Source organism: Chenopodium quinoa, unplaced genomic scaffold (assembly GCF_001683475.1).
Source record: "Chenopodium quinoa cultivar QQ74 unplaced genomic scaffold, ASM168347v1, whole genome shotgun sequence".
NCBI classification, from domain to species: Eukaryota; Viridiplantae; Streptophyta; class Magnoliopsida; order Caryophyllales; family Amaranthaceae; genus Chenopodium; species Chenopodium quinoa.
In genome coordinates this window covers 3,029,080-3,047,191 of record NW_018745454.1, presented here as the reverse complement: position 1 = coordinate 3,047,191, position 18,112 = coordinate 3,029,080, and the positions used below count along the sequence as shown (strand labels likewise).

General features: G+C 37.7%; 1 protein-coding gene across 1 annotated transcript; it reads right to left on the bottom strand.

Annotated features, from left to right (window-relative positions):
- Positions 1 to 3: 3 nt before the first annotated feature.
- LOC110714067 (BAG family molecular chaperone regulator 6-like) lies at positions 4 to 5,747 on the bottom strand. The gene is made up of 3 exons (XM_021892531.1): positions 5,315 to 5,747; positions 1,956 to 4,066; positions 4 to 1,821 (listed from the first exon to the last, which is right to left on the bottom strand). Exons 2-3 carry the CDS (start codon positions 4,005 to 4,007, stop codon positions 139 to 141), a joined length of 3,735 nt encoding a protein of 1,244 aa, XP_021748223.1. The 5' UTR covers positions 4,008 to 4,066; positions 5,315 to 5,747; the 3' UTR covers positions 4 to 138.
- Positions 5,748 to 18,112: the final 12,365 nt, after the last annotated feature.

Here is an 18,112-nt window from a genome sequence, read left to right as displayed (position 1 = left end):
TTCTACCAAAAAAACAGAAAACTGTTCTTTATTTGTAACAGAGAAAAATATACAACCATTTCAACTTTATCACAGAAAGTCACTCCAATACACAGCACTCATACAAACACTCACAAATTCAACATTACAAGAGTATGTTCAGGATGCAATGCCTAGTGACCTTTCTCTTGGTGAGCCATTAGCAGGTTTCCCACACGAAGAACGGGAGACTCTAACTTTTGGATGCTTTGCTGATTTTACGCTTTTCTTCTTTGCAAGCTTCTTTTCCAAGTCTTTCACCTTCCCATTCAAACTAGATATGACTTCTTGCTGCTCCTTCCCAGCGGCAAGTAGCTTTTCCAGCATCTCTCTTAGCTTCTCATTCTCTTCTACTATTTTCTTATCAATTTGCTCATCCTTTGTATCTCCTACAACCGAGCTTCGATCATTTAAGGATTCTCCCATAGTTCCTTCTTTCTCTTTAGATTGCTGCACATCAGATTCTGGATGTTCTGGCTTAACAGTTTCAGACTCGTTCCCCTGATCACCAGATAAGAACTCTGATGTATACTCATTGTAGTCAAATGGATCTATGAGTGATGTAGAACTTGAAGAACATTCCACATTGCTTTCTAACCTCTCCACCCTAAACTCGTCCTCATTTTCTTTATGGGGTGGGACTTCAACACCACCTTCTACCGGAACACCAGGTTCCACTGCAAAGACCTCCCCTTCACCAGATTCTGGAAGCTTGCTGCCTACCTCCTCCAGAACTGGCATTTCAATGTTTGCAGGGACGACATTAGATCCAGTTTTCTGGCCATTTATGGTCTCCTCGCTAGACATTTCAAGGGCCTCGTGATTTTCATGCTTACTGACTACAATTCTCTCATTTCCTGCTTCTAGCCCCTCGCCAGGTTGATCCAACTCTTGATCATTGTTCGAGTTTCCTGAAGTCTTAGCCTCAGTTAGCTCCTTGCCATCTTCTGGAGAACTGAGCTTGGAAGCGCCTAAATCATGCTCTGTCAGTGAAATCTCCATTTTGTCGTCTTCCTCGACAACCTCTACAGGCAGTTCAGAGAGAAAATCTGCTTCGTGCTCCCCATTCCCAGCAACGTCACTCTGCCCTGCTGTGTCTTCAGCGATGTTATCATTAGAGAGCAACTCCTCATTGACCTCTTGAGGCAGTAATGGCTGATGTTCCTCCTGATCCTTAATTCCAGAAACCAGACCATTCTGCACTGCTGTCTCCTTAACAGGGCTCATGGTAACTAAAGACTCCTGCTCAACAACCTCTTGAGGTAGTTCAGATAGTAGATTTGCTTCCTGATCTTTGTTCCCATATACTATATCATCCTCCATGACTGTGTCCATTACAGGATTTGCTTTGACTAGCAACTCTTCAGGTGGTTCTATTGGTGATTGTCCCTGGACATTATCACTTGCATTCGGCGGCTCTATTATTTCCGAAACCAATCCAGCTGCTACAACATCCCCATCTCTTCTTGCTGGTGAAATCACATTCTCATCTTGAGGTCCTATTTGTGATTCCAATTCCACCACTGATTCTTCTTTAGTGTTATTGTTACTTTGAGAGCCGCCCAAAACATCCTGACAAAGAGGAGATTGACTTGAAGATATGTTATTTGAGTTAATCCCCTCTCTTTCAGATGCACCATTATCTCTATGTAAGCTGGAGCCTTCAGAAGATTTTCCAACACTTTCATTAACCTTCTCAAAGCCAGAACACTTTTGGCTCGTTATGTTGTCAAGCTTTTCCTGTAAACTAATCAACTCTTTTGCCACAGATTTCCTGACATCTCGTACACTTTCATGCAATCCCTGGAACTCAAAAAAGTAAGCATAACTTATGTGATAAAAATATATATGGTGACTAATTTAAAACATAAGTGGAAGACATGCCAAGAAAAAGGAAATGATGTAAAGGAAAAGAAGAAAATAAGCCAATTGTATACCTGTATAGAATCCAGCTTCAGCAGCAGATTCATTATCGTCTCCCCAATAGCTACTTTCTCCTTGTCTTCTATGGCACGAGACTCGAGATCTTTAACAAGGTTTTTTACCAGAATGGCCTCTTCGTGAACTTTGGCAATGTGTTTGAGCTTTTTTATTGGTTCCCATCTTCTAACATTATATCCACGATATGCAGACTGTATAACAACAGCTGCTTCCATATCTGACATGAATTTTCTCTTCTGATTGCTTTCTTGCTTAGATCCACCAGCAATTGCTGCCTGTGGTCCTTTTGATTGCACCTTATCAACACTACCCTTCTTATCTTCTGGTTTATCAATATCAGCCTGTTGCATTACCATATTCTCTGCACTGGTTAGCTCATCTTTCAAATTTTGTGAGCCTTCTTTTGTGTCACCTGCACCATAAGGTTTACTTTTATTCTGGCCAAGCACCTTCTCCTCTACATCCTTGACTTTTATCTCTAAATTTGGTTGCTTATTATCTTTCACGGAGCTGGGCTCCTGAAAAATTTGTCGCTTTTTGTCACCGGGTGGACTAGTAGACCTTGAGCTTCCATTGCCATTTTTTTTCTTTGGTGGATCAACCCTCAAGCAAATTGGAGGAAGCTTAGACTTCTTAGTGGACTGCTTGCTGGTACAATTTTTTGCTGAGTCCTGACTTGCTTTGCTCACTGGTGCTCCATCAACCTTATGATCATCATCTTTCTTTGACAACTTGTCAACAGACTCATCCAACTGCTTTACGGGGATGATTCTCACGTTACTCTTTTTTTCAGTCCCCTGAGTTCCAACTGTACTGCCATCATCTCCTGCTTTAGTCCTCCCTTTCTCTGCTTCATTATCAATGTGCTCTAGTTTTCTGGGTACATCATTAAAAGCAGGAGACTCTTCAGCAGTGGTTTTCCCTGCAAATCTATTCTCCCAGCCCTTTAAATAATCCTCCATCTGGCCATTATTAGGAATCCATATGACAGGGTATTGCTTACTTAGATCTTTGTTTTCCACATCACGAGCATTCTTTTCACCCAGGTTTCTGCTTTCTTGGTCATCACTTTTCATCACATCTCCACCATTCATAAGTTGTTTAATTCTACTCATGTCCAATGGAAACCATCCATTCCTTGTATTTGGATTTTGTTCAATTGATTGCACATTCTGGTAAGGTGTCCTACCAGATGCAGAGCCTTCAATTTCGTTCCGGCTTCTGTTCTCTTGGCCACGACTGTGCATCGCATCTCCACCATCCATTAGCTGTTTGATGCGGTTTAAGTCCAATGGGAACCATCCATTCCTTACATTTGGATCTTGTTCTGCTGGTTGTACATCCTGGTGAGGCTTCCTGTTTAGAAAGCCTTCATTATCCTGTGCTTCTGTCTCATTAGGTCCCCATTGCACCAGAGGCTTCTTCGAGTACGGAAATACTTGTCCACTGGCCTCATTTTCCACCAACCTTCTCGGCTGCTCTTTGTTCATCAAATATTCAGGTGGAATCCACATGATTGGAGATTGAAAGTTTTTTGCACCAGCAGGCAACAATGATTCAGATCTCTTCGCCTCAACATCTGGCTCATGCTCTTCAATCTTGACACTATTCCGTCCTTTCATGTGGCATGGATGATTTGAACATTCACAGCAATGATGTTGATCTCTCGATACACTCTTTTCATATTCATATTTCGGTAGCTCCATGGAATAATTTGGAGGTGGGGCATAGTACATAGGGTGAAATTGAGGGTAAGGAGGATAGCCACCACAAAAGTGATTGTAAGTTGGTGGTGGTGGTGGGAAATGAGAGCAGGGTGGTCTGAAATTGTAATAAGTAGGATGCTGACCATGAGAGCAGCAACTATGGCACTGCATCGGAGCTGGATAACCGTAATTGGGAGGCAAATACTCAGGCATGCAAGAGGAGCTTGGTGGGTCTTCCTTCATTTGAGGAACACCTTCCCAGCTTGGGTGATAATACTGAGTAGAAGGCATTTGATTTGTCTGATAAGGGTAAGAATTCATGCCTCTGTAAACTGGATTCATCTTTACCAGCTTGTTTAAGACGAAACCTTGCTAGTCTAGTAGATATGCTACCAAAACAGCTGCAACAAGAACAAACAGCAGAACTGTGAGTAAATAAATTAACAAGTATGAGGATCACAAAGCACTTTTAACAGTTAACATGAGCAAATTATATATCCAAATGCAAGTGTGTTAATGCATACTGAGAAAAAAAGAGCACCTTAGCAAAACTATATTGACTATTCAGGTATCTAGGCCATGTAACACCAGAACTCCAAGCTATGTGACCATGTGAATTTGCTACCTAATGCATCAGGTAACATAATCTCTAACCTTGATGGGAATGGTAACTAAAAACAAGAGCTAGGAATCACTGAGCAGCTTAAGACATGCTCATCATTATTGCTTCAAAGTATAGGGTGTAAAATAATACATACAACTATACAAGTAGTACTACACGTCTACACCTCTAAGTACTCCGAGCTAGGGCTGTCCCTATAGTTTTACTCTGCTATAGTTGAATGGTACCCGCACTCTTCCCATCACTCAAATAAGAGAAGGATGATCATAATAATTCGACCACAAATCATAACAATCTCATATAAGATGACAACCTCTGCTGTAACTCTTGAATTCAGACAGATAGAATACATTTGATACTAGGTTCTTAACTTTTCCCATAACAATAAACTTAAACCCAATGGACGAAAATTTCCAAGGTACCAACTTAACCATAAATAAACTAATCTTAAATCTTCCACCGGATACTAATCAACATCAATCCATATTATTATTACATATTTGAATCAACCTTATACTCCATGGTACCAAATCATATCAACACTGTATTTTATGCACAATCATGACAATTCAGAAGGTAATTTTGCTGGTTTCAATGGTACTTTCCTATCTAATATACATTCAATCAAACATCAAAACTTTGAGAAACCCAATGATCACCCAAAATTCATTATTTCTTCAGCACCAATGTTCAACCACCCTCATTTGCACAATTTGGGAATTGAACCTGTTGAGTATAACTAATTTGCCAGTACAAAATTGAGTAAGGGCATATAATTTGCTACCTAGTATTGTTAAATTAAGCCAAAACTTATCAAATTCAGGTATTAATATGGCTTTTTGGTTCACCGACAATAGAAAATTAGTTAATCACTAATCAACAATATACAATCATATAGAAGAAAATGAAATTGAATACATCATCAATAGAAACATAATTAACAGCATTTCTAATCTAAAATCAAAATGCAGCATTGTAAATAAAATTTAATCGCCAAAAACAAAAACAAAATCAAGAGAAAACTTACAGCTTGTTTACAAACCGCCAAACGATCCGCAATTCCCAATTACTCAGTTAACAGTGTAAAATCAGTCCACAAACCCAGAACAATTAGGTTGAAGCTTTGCTACGAGCTCTTTGAATTTTGTGATTTGCAGAAAAATCTGAAGTTTTTTTTTCCCCAGTAATAAGAAATGGATTCTTCTGGAGAGTGTTTAAATACTGACATGATGGAGTAGAAGAAGGAGCGCGAAAGACAGAGATTCAACCGTTAAGGTGATTCCAGATTATTCCCGCAACTTTTGCTTCTGGATTTTTCGTTGTCACATCACATGCCCTTCTAGAATTATAAACTAGCCCCACCATTTTATTTTGTGACATTATTTTTGAATTTTTTTTTTTTTTGAAACAATATTTGAAGCATATTTTGTGACATCTTAGGGTTTATTTGGCATCTTTTTTTTTCAATTTTCTGTTTTTAAAATTAAAAACAAAAAATAGGAAACAAGAAAAAAGTGTTTTCACCTATCTAATTAAACTCTCAGAGTATATTACACACATATTTCGACAATTTTTATTTATGGGTGAAAAAAAGGTCAAAAAATTCCAAAATTGAAGGCTAATATCCACGTTTTTTGAGAAATTTTTTAGGTTTCGAAGTCTGGTGTCGAAAAACTTTGAGATTTTAGGGAATACATCACGGGGTCATATAATAATGTTTTAAACCATAAACGATTATTATATGTTGTCATAAATGTTTGTGGTAGGCTTTAATTAATGAGATCGGTGCAAGTCATAAATGGTAAATTCGCCAATTAAAGGAAAATTAGATGTTTTCACCTACCTAATTAGACTCCCGAATTGTATTAAGTACCATGGTAAACATTTCGGCAATTTTTAATTAGAGGCTAAAAAAGTCAAAAAAATTCCAAAATTTAAAGCTTTTATCCACGTTTTTTGAGAAATTTTGGAGGTTTCGAGACTCGGTATCGAAAATCCTTGAGATTTTAGGGGAGACATATCGGGGTCATATAATGCCGTTTGGAACCATATATGATCATTATATATTGTCATAAATGTTCGTAGTAGTTTTGAGTTAATGAAATCGGTGCAAGTTGTAAACCGGTAAATTGACCGTTCAAAGTCAAATTGGATGGTTCCATCCATCCAATTGGACTCCCGGAGGGTATTAGGGACCATGTAAACATTTTGGCAATTTTAATTTTCGAGCGAAAAAAGTAAAAAAAAAAATCCAAAATTGAAGACATATCCACGCATTTTGCGAAATTTTGAAGGTTTCGGGACTCGATGTCGAAAAGTCTTGAAATTCCTGGGAATACATCTTGGTGTCATATAACGCCATTTGGAATCATATATGATTATTATATGTTTTCATAAATGTTTGTGGTAGGCTTGAGTTAATGAAATCGATCGATGCAAGTTGCTTTAAAGCCTTTATGAAACCCTAAAATTTAAAGCTTTTATCCACGTTTTTTGAGAAATTTTTTAGATTTCGGGGCCGGTGTCGAAAAGCCTTTAGATTTTAGGGGATACATCTCAGGGTCATATAATGCCGTTTGGAACCATATATGGTGTCATAAATGTTTGTGGTAGACTTGAGTTAATGAAATCGGCGCAAGTTGTAAACCGGTAAATTGGTCGTTTAAAGGCAAATTGCATGGTTCCACCCACCCAATCGGACTCCTGGAGGGTATTAAAGACTATGGTAAACATTTCGGCAATTTTTATTTATGGGCGAAAAAAAGTCAAAAAAATTCAAAAATTGAAGGATATATCCATGCTTTTTGAGAATTTTTGGAGTTTTCGTGGCCCGGTGCCGAAAAGTATTGAAATTTTAGGAAATAGATCTCGGGGTCATATAATGTCGTTTGGAACCATATATGATCATTATTTGTTGTCATAAATGTTCGTGGTAGGCTTGAATTAATGAAATATGTGTAAGTTGTAAACCGGTAAATTGGTCGCTTAAAGGCAAATTGGATGGTTCCACCCACCCAATTGGACTCTCGGAGGGTATTTGGACCATGGTATTCATTTTGACATTTTTTATATCCGGGAAAAAAAAGTCAAAAAATTCCAAAATTGAAGGCTAATATCCACGTTTTTTTGAGAAATTTCAAATGTTTCGGGGCCCGGTGTCGAAAAAAATGAGATTTTAGGGAATAAATCTCGGGGTCATATAATTCCGTTTGGATCCATATATTATGATTATATGTTGTCATAAATGTTCGTGGTAAGGTTGAGTTAATGAAATTGGTGCAAGTTGTAAACCGGTAAATTGGTCTTTTAAAGGCAAATTGGATGTTTCCACCCAGCCAATTGTACTCTCAGAGGGTATTAGGGACCATGGTAAACATTTCGGCAATTTTTATTTCTAGGTGAAAAAAGGTCAAAAAATTCCAAAATTGAAGGCTAATATCCACGTTTTTTGAGAAATTTTGGAGGTTTCGAGTGGAGCTGTCAATTCGGGCAAACGGGTCGGTTTTCGGTCGATAAGAGTAGGTCAGTTCAACTTGGATCGGGTCAATTCGGATTAATTTTAAAACCTATGTGGGTCGAGTTTGGGTTGGGGTCATGCTTGAGTCGGGTCATGTCGGGTAATATTTCTTATAGGGTTTAGGTCGGGTTAATACAGGTCGGGTGACATTCGGGTTGGGTGAACAATAGGTCGGGTTTTCATGGGTTAAAACGGGTTAGTTTAATTCTCGAGTTTGAGTCAAGTTCGGTTCAAGTCAATAATTTGCGGGTTAGAATCAGGTCGGGTCATTCTCGGGTTTGAGTCGGGTTCGGTTCAAGTCAATAATTTTCGGATTATAATCAAGTCGGGTCATTTTCAAGTCGGGTTCGGTTCAAGTCAATAATTTGCGGGTTATAACACTACTAGAAATGGGCCAATTTCCGACTGAATTATGCCGACAGACATGATTTTCCGTCGCAAATCCTATAAGCAACGACGGATTTAAGTTTGACGTTAATTTCGGTCGGAAAACATAGTTTCCGACGGAAAATTCCTCGCAAATTTTCCGACGGAATTAATTTCGGTCGGAAACTATATTTTCCGACGAAATTAATTTCGTCGGAAAATTAATTAGACAAAAGTCAAGGGTTTGGATTTTTGAATCCATTTGCTACGAAAGAAAGAGAGAGGAAGAAAGAGAGAGGAACGAAAGAAAGAAGAAAGAGGAGATCCGCCGCCGTCGAAGAGGAAACGTCGCCCAGCCGTTCGCCGCAGCCGGAGATCCGCCCTTCCGTTGGTCGGCCGCCGGTAAGTGTAGGTTTTGTTTTTTTTTTTTTTTAAAAAAAAAAAATATAAACACGCCTCCACTAACCACCGTCTGCAACAGCCACCACTGCGCCGGTCAGAGGTCCCGCGTCGCCCAACCACGCAGTTCTCCGCCGCCGGTAAGTGTTGTTTTGTGTTTTGTTTTTTTTTTTACTTTTATTTTTAAATTTTAGTCTGAAAATGCAACCATTGCTTTGTACAGCCACCACCGCCGGCGCCTTTACAATCAGCCACTACCGCCGGTATCTTTTGCTTTTTTTTATTTTTTTTTTAATTTCTGGTTATTTATTTATTATTTTAAAATTTTCTGTTTTTTTAATGAAACCCTAACCACCACCACCCATTTTGGACAGGTTCCTCCTCCAATATTGTCCTCGCTCCGACCAGAACCACCACCATCTTCACCACCCGCCGTTCTACAGCCGGTAATTGTACATTTATTATATATATTTTATTTTTTAAAAAATAATTGTACCTTTATTATAAAAATTGACATATTAATTTTTACTATTTATAGGATTTGAACATTTACTTGCTTTGAATCTCAATAAATAGTGCAGATCTTGAGGTTAGTGACATGACATTTTTAAAAATTCTTAGTTTAGTTTATTTTGTGATAATTTTAAGTTACTTTAGTTTGGTTTATTTTATTATAATAATGGTTCTATCCCAATCTCAGGGGACTTCCTTCAATTATCATATCCTGACTCTCATTAGAATAAATGATATGTTAGTTTAATTTGGCTTATCATAATAATGTAAGACATGACATGTGAAATTGCTTTGATTTAGTATAATAATGTATGACATGATATGTTAGTTTAGGTTGATATTTTATTATAATAATGTACGGGATTATATGTTAGTTTATATTGGTTTTGTTTAGTATAATGATGTATGTTAGCTTAGTTTAATTTGTGATAATTTTATAATGTATATTAGTTTTGTTTTATTTAATGTAATGTTCACTAGTTTTGTTTAGTTAATGTAATGATTAATAATTTTTTGTATCAATTTAATTATGAATATAAATTGTTTACATATGATTATTTATATTAATTAAATGATGATTATGATATATTTGGTTTACTTATAATTATTAATTTAATTTAATTAATTGTGTTCTTTACTTTATAATGGTTGTGATATTTGCTTGACATATTTTAAAATGAGCGTGTTATAATGATGGATGTGTTATAATGAATGTGTTATAACAATGGATGTGTTTTTGGCTTTATATACTTTTGAATGAATCATTTGCATAATCATTTGCCTAGATACCCGTTCAAGTCATAATCATTAGGAGTATGTCTTGAATAGTCCCCGGTTGGGACTGTCCTTAGACGTTTATTCTCACTTAGGTGGTGAATGTATGCCTTGTTATTGATTCTAGGGATTATCCTGCTTTGTCATTTCTCTACAATGTTCTCTGGGTTAGGTTGGAGTGATAAGGACCTTTGGACATCATTTACAATCTTATTTTCATATTCATAACATTTTTATGGATAATGAATATTCAATACGCATTGTGACTAATGTAATTATACATATTCGTGAGTTGTGTAGAAGTTGTAATCATGAAACGAACAGAACGTAGCTGGATGTATGAAAGGAAGGTTGGACATTCTATTAATCCGGATTTTGTGAAAGGCGTAGATGAATTCCTTAAATACGTGGAAGATCATCCCGAGAGCAGCAACCCGAATGAAGTTAGGTGTCCATGTTTTAAATGTAAGAACAAGCGGCTATGGGATGCGGAAACGGTTAAAATTCATTTGTACCGCAAGGGTTTTGTGCCTAATTACTATGAGTGGATGTGTCATGGGGAAGGGTTTCCGGGAGTTCCTAAAGGGTCGTCAAATGAATATCGTGAAATGGTTTTCGATGCTTTTGGTCATAATGAAGATTAAGGGCATTCTGAAGAGGCAGAGAAGGAGCCTAATGCACAAGCTAAGAATTTCTTGGATTTGTTAAAAGCTTCCGAACAACCATTATACGAAGGGAGTTCGTTGTCTGTCTTAGAGATGGCTGGCCGAATTACTAGTCTTAAGTGCGAGTATAATTTGCCCCATAGATGTGTTGATGGGTTTGCTTCTTTGGTCAATGAGGCTATTCCTAACAACAACCATATGGCCGATACATTCTATGAGGTGAAGAAGATTGTAAAGGGGTTGGAGTTGCCTCATGAAAAGATTCATGCATGCCCGAAAGGATGTATGTTATTTTGGAAGGATGACGTTCAGTTATCTTCATGTCGAGTGTGTGGTAGCGACCGATACAAGATGACTTCCAAAGTTAGCTTAGTGCCTTTGAATGTTTTAATTTACTTTCCGATCACACCGAGATTGCAAAGGCTCTATGCAACCAAGAACATTTCGGAGGAAATGACATGGCATTCGAAAAATCCTCGAGTTCAAGGCACAATGGCGCACCCTAGTGATAGTGAAGCTTGGAAACACCTCGACAATTGCTTCCCAGAATTTTCCAATGAGCCTCGTAATGTTCGACTTGGCTTGTGTACAGATGGTTTTGCTCCTCATGATAAGTTTGGGGGACAATATTCTTGTTGGCCTGTCATATTGACCCCTTATAACTTGCCTCCCTCAATGTGTATGAAAAGACAATTCATGTTTCTTTCATTGCTTGTTCCTGGTCCTAAGAACCCTAAGGGCAATTTGGATGTGTATATGCAACCGCTGGTAGAAGAGTTGAAGCATTTATGGGAAGTTGGCGCAAATACTTATGACATTTCAAGGAAACAAAATTTTAATCTTCGAGCAGCCATCCTGTGTACCATTAGTGACTTCCCAGCTTACGGTATGTTGTCTGGTTGGACCACAGCGGGTAAGAAGGCTTGTCCTTATTGTATGGATAAAAGCAAAGCATTTTGGCTTGAACATGGTGGCAAAGTTTCTTGGTTTGATTGCCATCGCCAATTCCTTCCAACAGAACACCCTTTTCGAAAAAGCAAAACTGCATTTTGTAAAAACAAAGTCGAAAAAGGTTCACCGCCACACATCATGTCAGGTGAGGAATTGTGAGAATGTGTGATACACCTTCCAAAGGCAACTGATGGACCGGAGGCATTGAAACACCTAAAAAAAGCAAAAAAGAGGTGGTTCAAGCAAAGCTCGTTGTGGGAACTTCCTTATTGGAAGCATTTGCTCATCCGTCACAACTTGGATGTCATGCACATTGAAAAGAACTTCTTTGATCAGCTAATCCACACCATAATGGATGTGAAAAAGCATACATGTGACACGCAATCGGCTCGAAATGACATTGCCAAATATTGTAAACGGCCACAACTTCATATGGATGAAGATGATAGAGGAAAAGAGTTTATGCCAAAAGCCCCATTCGCTCTTGACAAGGCTCAAAGAAAAGTGTTGTGTGAATGGGTTAAACAGTTGCGTTTTCCAGATGGATATGCCTCCAATTTGAGCAGATGCGTAGATTTACAAGCCTGTAAGCTTCATGGAATGAAAAGCCACGACTGTCACGTGTTCATGGAGAGGTTGTTGCCCACTGCTTTGAGGGAATTGCTCCCTACCCATATTTGGAATGCGGTTACAGAGATCAGTCAATTCTTCCGTGATTGTGTTGTTACACAATCACAGTTAGTGACATGGAGCGATTAGAGAAAAACATAGCTGAAATCCTTTGCAAGCTTGAGAAGGTTTTCCCTCCTGCATTCTTCAACTCTATGGAGCATTTACCTATTCATTTTCCATATGAGGGAAAGTTATGTGGTCCTGTTCAATATAGATGGATGTATCCCTTCGAAAGGTAAATCAAAGTCCCATTAATTTCTTTCATACAAACCCTTCATAGTCATGACCTATTTACGCAATTAATTATACTATTTTAAATGCAGGTTCCTTAATCACTTGAAACGTAAAATTGGGAACAAGGCACGAGTTGAAGGTTCAATATGCAATGCTTATCTCACCGAAGAGATAGCAAACTTTTGCTCAAATTACTTCCAGGCGTCAGTTGACACAAAAACTCGGGATCTTGGTCGAAATGTGAATGTAGACGTGGAATCCACATTGGAGAACGCTGACTTACCGGAGTTGTTCTCGGAGGATAGCGGTCGTGTCTCATCTGAGGGTAAAACTCGGTACTTAGATGAAAAGGAACTCGAGCGTGCTCATTTGTTCGTTTTACGAAACTACGGCATTCTTGGTGAATACGAAAGGTATACGTGGTCAGGATTGAAATTTTTTCATAGTTTTGAAGAATTAAATCGGTTGAATTACTAATTTTATCTCGTGTCATTGACCTAATAGGAAGTTTGAGGACTACGTTCTTAGTACCCGACCTTTTTTGCGTAGAGAGGAAGTCATGGAGAAATGTGACGTCGCATTCTCTGATTGGTTTCACCATAAGGTGATAGAATTGTTCTATCTGTTCTTTAAATATGACTTTTAGATATTGCAATTATTCTCTGTAATTAATTCATCTATTCTGACGTAAATAGGTGGTTGAAGAGAAACCAAATTCGGATGTCCTCCAAGCTTTGTGCATGCGTCCTTTCAAGCGTGTTCGAACTTGGAAGCGGATTTTTGTTGGTGGATTTAATTTCCATACACATTCCTATGGTAAACACAAGTCTACGATGAATTACGGTGTTTGTGTGTTTAATGAGGACGGTGGAAAGTACTTTGGCATTCTAGACGATATAATTGAACTTGTCTACACTGGTCCAATTAAAGAGTATAAGACTATACTCTTTAAGTGTAGTTGGATGGATTGTGGTAGGGGTATGAACATACATGAACAGTATAAGCTTGTTGAAGTGAATCATACTAAGAAATACCCCAAGTATGATCCCTTTGTAATATCTTATCAAGTGATCCAAGTGTACTACACATCCTACCCTAGCCTAAAACGGGATCGAGTTCAATGGTGGTCTGTGTTTAAAACACAAGCAAGGTCAGTGGTTGATGCTCCAGTAGACCTTGAGTTTTTGCAGGCACCGTCCCCAGAAGTATATGCCACGCTTTGTCCACCGAATGGCATTCCTGACTACGACCCAGTTGAGGATGACGACGAAGATGATGATGACGACTTAATAATCTCAAGTGAATCAGATGATGAATCCAGCGTCGACTCTAGTGACAGTGACGAGGATAATGACATCGATGTGTTTTTAGATGATAGTAGTGATAATACCAGTAGTGATAGTAGCGATGAAAGCCACGAGTAGGAAAATGTGGTTGTTATTGTAAAATAAATAGGATGCATTTGCTTGTACTTTGAATGTAATTTTCGGTTTAATTTGATTGTTATTGTAAAACCAATTATGGAGTTGGTCGTTCTATTTTATTACTTTTACATCTCATTGTACTACTAATTTTTGTAATGTTAATATCATAGCATGTTACTAACGTTTTTTTCAAGTTGCAATGGTGGGAGGGAAAAAAGGAGAAACGTTGAAGAGTAGAAAGGGAAAGGAGAAAAGACAGGTTTTGATATATGATGATGATGAGGAAATGGAGGACGCGGAGGACGCGGAAGATTTGGGTGACGACGAGGATCCTCAAACACAGATGTAGATTGAGCATCATGAGCAACAGCTTCAGGCGCAACAACTTCAGGGGAAACATGCCTCGCAGTCTTCTCAGAGGGTGGTACTAGACCCTGCCACGTGCTGGTATATATTTAGTTGTTATTTCAATCCCTTTGTATCCATATTTTATATCATGACCTATGGAATACTCTAACATGAACTACTTATTTTCTTTTTGATCTTGATGTACGTTAAAATAGGTTTGATGATAAAGCCGTGGTAAAGGCCATCTCCGGTACCCTAACAGGCTACTATCGAAAGCCTTGGAGGAATTACGGAGAAGTTGATGCTAAAACAAAGGAGCATTGGTGGAACTTGTTTTGTGTATGTCATTTTACACTTACAACTATGTATTACTAATTGCGAAGTTTGAGATTTGGTTGTTAACTTTGAATGTTTGTCAATTGCAGAAGCAATGCACATGGGCACCCGAGTTGGAGGACCATGTGAAGACAACCTTCGAATCCAAGTTCGCATATCGGTTGAAGGACATGTTTCACACAATCACACACAAGATGAAAGGTCAGAAGCCGGGCTGGCTTATTGATGAAGTCCACCGGAAGATAATGAACATTGTTGCCAATGATGATGCGTACAAGAAACGGTCCGAACAAAACAAGAAGAATAGAAGAGGCGGATCGATGGACAATGTGGTTGAACCAACCCACTACCAGGGTTCAATTTCAGTTGTACAACATGCAAAAAGGATGGTTAGTTTCTTTATAAGGCATGTAAATAGGTAACAATTGTGGTTCACATTGGAATGACAAGTTTTATTTGTTTTTGTGCATGTACATTCAAAGGCGGCGAAAAACAAAGGGCAGTTACCTACTGCACATGAGCTTTTCATGAAGACGCACTTCAAGGAGGTCCCTGGGAAAGGAATGGTGCCTGCAAATGTCAAATCCAAAAACATAGCGGTAACAACTTTAATATAATTTTGTATGGTTTACTTATTATGTTGGCTTAAACTTAGAAATATGCTTCTTTATTGTGATTTAAACCCATAATATGTTATAAGTATGTAAATATGAGATGGTATGACAAAGAATGAGTTAAAAAGTAAAGAAATTTAGAAAATAGGCATGTAAGAAGCCATAAAGGCTTGAAATGGCTTCATTTTGAGGATAAAGACCCTTAAACTTAGAAATATGCTTTTTTATGTGATTTAAACCCATAATATGTTATAAGTATGTAAATATGAGATGGTTTGACAAAGAATGAGTTAAAAAGCTAAGAAATGTTGGAAATAGGCATGTAAGAAGCCATAAAGGCTTGAAATGACTTCATTTTGAGGATAAAGACCCTTAAACTTAGAAATATTCTTCTTTTATGTGATTTAAACCCATAATATGTTATAATTATGTAAATATGATATGGTTTGACAAAGAATGAGTTAAAAAGTTAAGAAATGTTGGAAATATGCATGTAAGAAGCCATAAAGGCTTGAAATGACTTCATTTTGAGGATAAAGACCCTTAAACTTAGAAATATTCTTCTTTTATGTGATTTAAACCCATAATATGTTATAAGTATGTAAATATGAGATGGTTAGACAAAGAATGAGTTAAAAAGTTAAGAAATGTTGGAAATAGGCATGTAAGAAGCCATAAAGGCTTGAAATGACTTCATTATGAGGATATAAACCCTTAAACTTATAAATATGCTTCTTTTATGTGATTTATACCCATAATATGTTATAAGTATGTAAATATGATGGTTTGACAAAGAATGAGTTAAAAAGTTAAGAAATGTTGGAAATAGGCATGTAAGAAGCCATAAAGGCTTGAAATGACTTCATTTTGAGGATAAAGACCCTTAAACTTAGAAATATTCTTCTTTTATGTGATTTATACCCATAATATGTTATAAGTATGTAAATATGAGATGGTATGACAAAGAATGAGTTAAAAAGTTAAGAAATGTTGGAAATAGGCATGTAAGAAGCCATAAAGGCTTGAAATGGCTTCATTTTAAGGATATAAACCCTTAAACTTAGAAATATGCTTCTTTTATTGTTATTTGATTCCATTTTCACTTATATGTTGCTTTAATTGTAACTGATGTTGTTGGTAAATTATTAAAACCATATATAATTGTATAATGTATTTCTTGTAGGAGTCCTACCAGAAGAAGGTTGAAGAAGCCACCACCCAAGGGATTAAAAAGAGTCCCAATGAGTTGTATTGGGAGACTGTGGGTGGTCGTAACAAGAAGGGTCGAGTGGGGGGACTTGGCGAAAGCGCATCGTTGTACTATGGCGAACGGATGGGTCGGGTGTCTAGGTCTTCACAACAGTACACACCATCCGTTGTTTCTCAGATGCAGGATCAGATGGAGCATAGGGTCGAGGCTCTTCGTAGTGAGATCCGCAGTGAACTCCGGAGTGAAATACGGAGTGAACTTCGGAGTGAAATGGAAGTTGAGATGCAAGCTCAAATTCGAGTTGAAGTGGCCCAAATGGAGAGGAGAGCCGAGGAGAGGTGGAATGACTTCATGAGACGATTCGGCAACAACAACGACACATGTTCCACCATTCAGCCTCAGCGTCGAGACCCTAGGGATGATTCGGGTAGTGGAGGAGCAAGCCAGGGTACCCCTGCTGTAGACACCCATTTTTGTCTCCCCAAAACCAAACCCAGTGATGAGTACCTTTCACGTCGAATCATAATCGAATGAAACGAAAGTGTGGAAAGGTCTAGTGTTGCGGAAAGTTTTATTTCTTTTCTCTTCTCCCTGTTTTGGAAAACTTTATTTTAAGAAAAAATCCAATCCAGTTTGGTTGGTCCATGATATGGGTCCAATAGTGGTGTAGTTGGATGGGGCTTGCAAAGACCTTTCCAACGATATATTATAAGCCCAATTTCGATGAATATTGAGGAAGTTATGGCCAATTTACTAAACTGGGCCCGGTTTGAGCTTTATGTACGGCCCAATGATCTAGGGGAGGGCCTAATATGATTTATCATTCCTAATGCAATTAGGAATGGTTTTAGTCTTCTAGAATCTTCTAGAAGGTTCTTTTCATTCCTAATTCAATTAGGACTTTTCAGAGTTTTAATCAAGATCAAATAGCATTTTCGAAGAAATTATATTAGTTTATCTTCCAGTACGGTAAACTTATCAGATTTTCGAAAACGCGTTGGAATTAAGATTGGCGTCCAACCCCAGGACTTGGCGCCTGGAACCAGGCTTGGCGCCAGACGCTAGCCATTGGCGACTGGCGCTAGCCACTGGTGCCTGGCGCCAGTTAGCCAGGGTTGGCGCCAATGCTGTTTTGTGATCTTCAGACTCTGTTTTGTTAAATTATCTTTTTTGGCTGATTTTCTCTATAAATATCGTATTAAAAACTCCGTTTTCATTCATCTACAATCATCATTCACGAATTCTCATCAACAATTAGTTTTAATCAACTCTCTTCATTCACAAGTTTTCATCCTTCATCAATTCTCAATAAATATTAATTCTTTAGCATTCAATTCTTTCTTGCTTTTTAATACAAAATTCTGCATTCGCAAGATCTAGAAACACCTAGCCATATTCGAAATTGCCTTCGCCCTAGACGTGAAAGGTTTTAATTTCTGAGGGTTTGGTCCTATATCTCTCTTTCAATTATTTAATTTAATTGTTTTGATTATTATTTTCCTTGAAGTTACTAACGCGTGTATTTTGTTATTAAAAAGAGGTACGAGGCATCCAAGTAAGTACTTTAATTGATTAATTGATTTATGATGTAGATATCATGTTTATGTTGTTATTATGATTCCTAGTATCATGTCTAGGTTAATGTTAATATTAAATATGATTGTTATGATGCCTTTTATTTTCTTCCTAATATTTATGATTGTTAGTATCATGTTAGGGCTAAAGATTTGATTTTTATTGCTTAGTGACATGCTAGGGTTTGTTATTAATCTTGTTAGTATCATGCCTAGGATCTTGCTATG

Excerpts from the sequence above, each read along its gene's own strand:
- LOC110714067 (XM_021892531.1), bottom strand. The coding sequence starts at position 4,007 with ATGAATCCAGTTTACAGAGGCATGAATTCTTACCCTTATCAGACAAAT. Across the intron at positions 1,822-1,955 it reads TGAAGCTGGATTCTATACAG|GGATTGCATGAAAGTGTACG; the intron begins GTATACAATTGG and ends TTTGAGTTCCAG.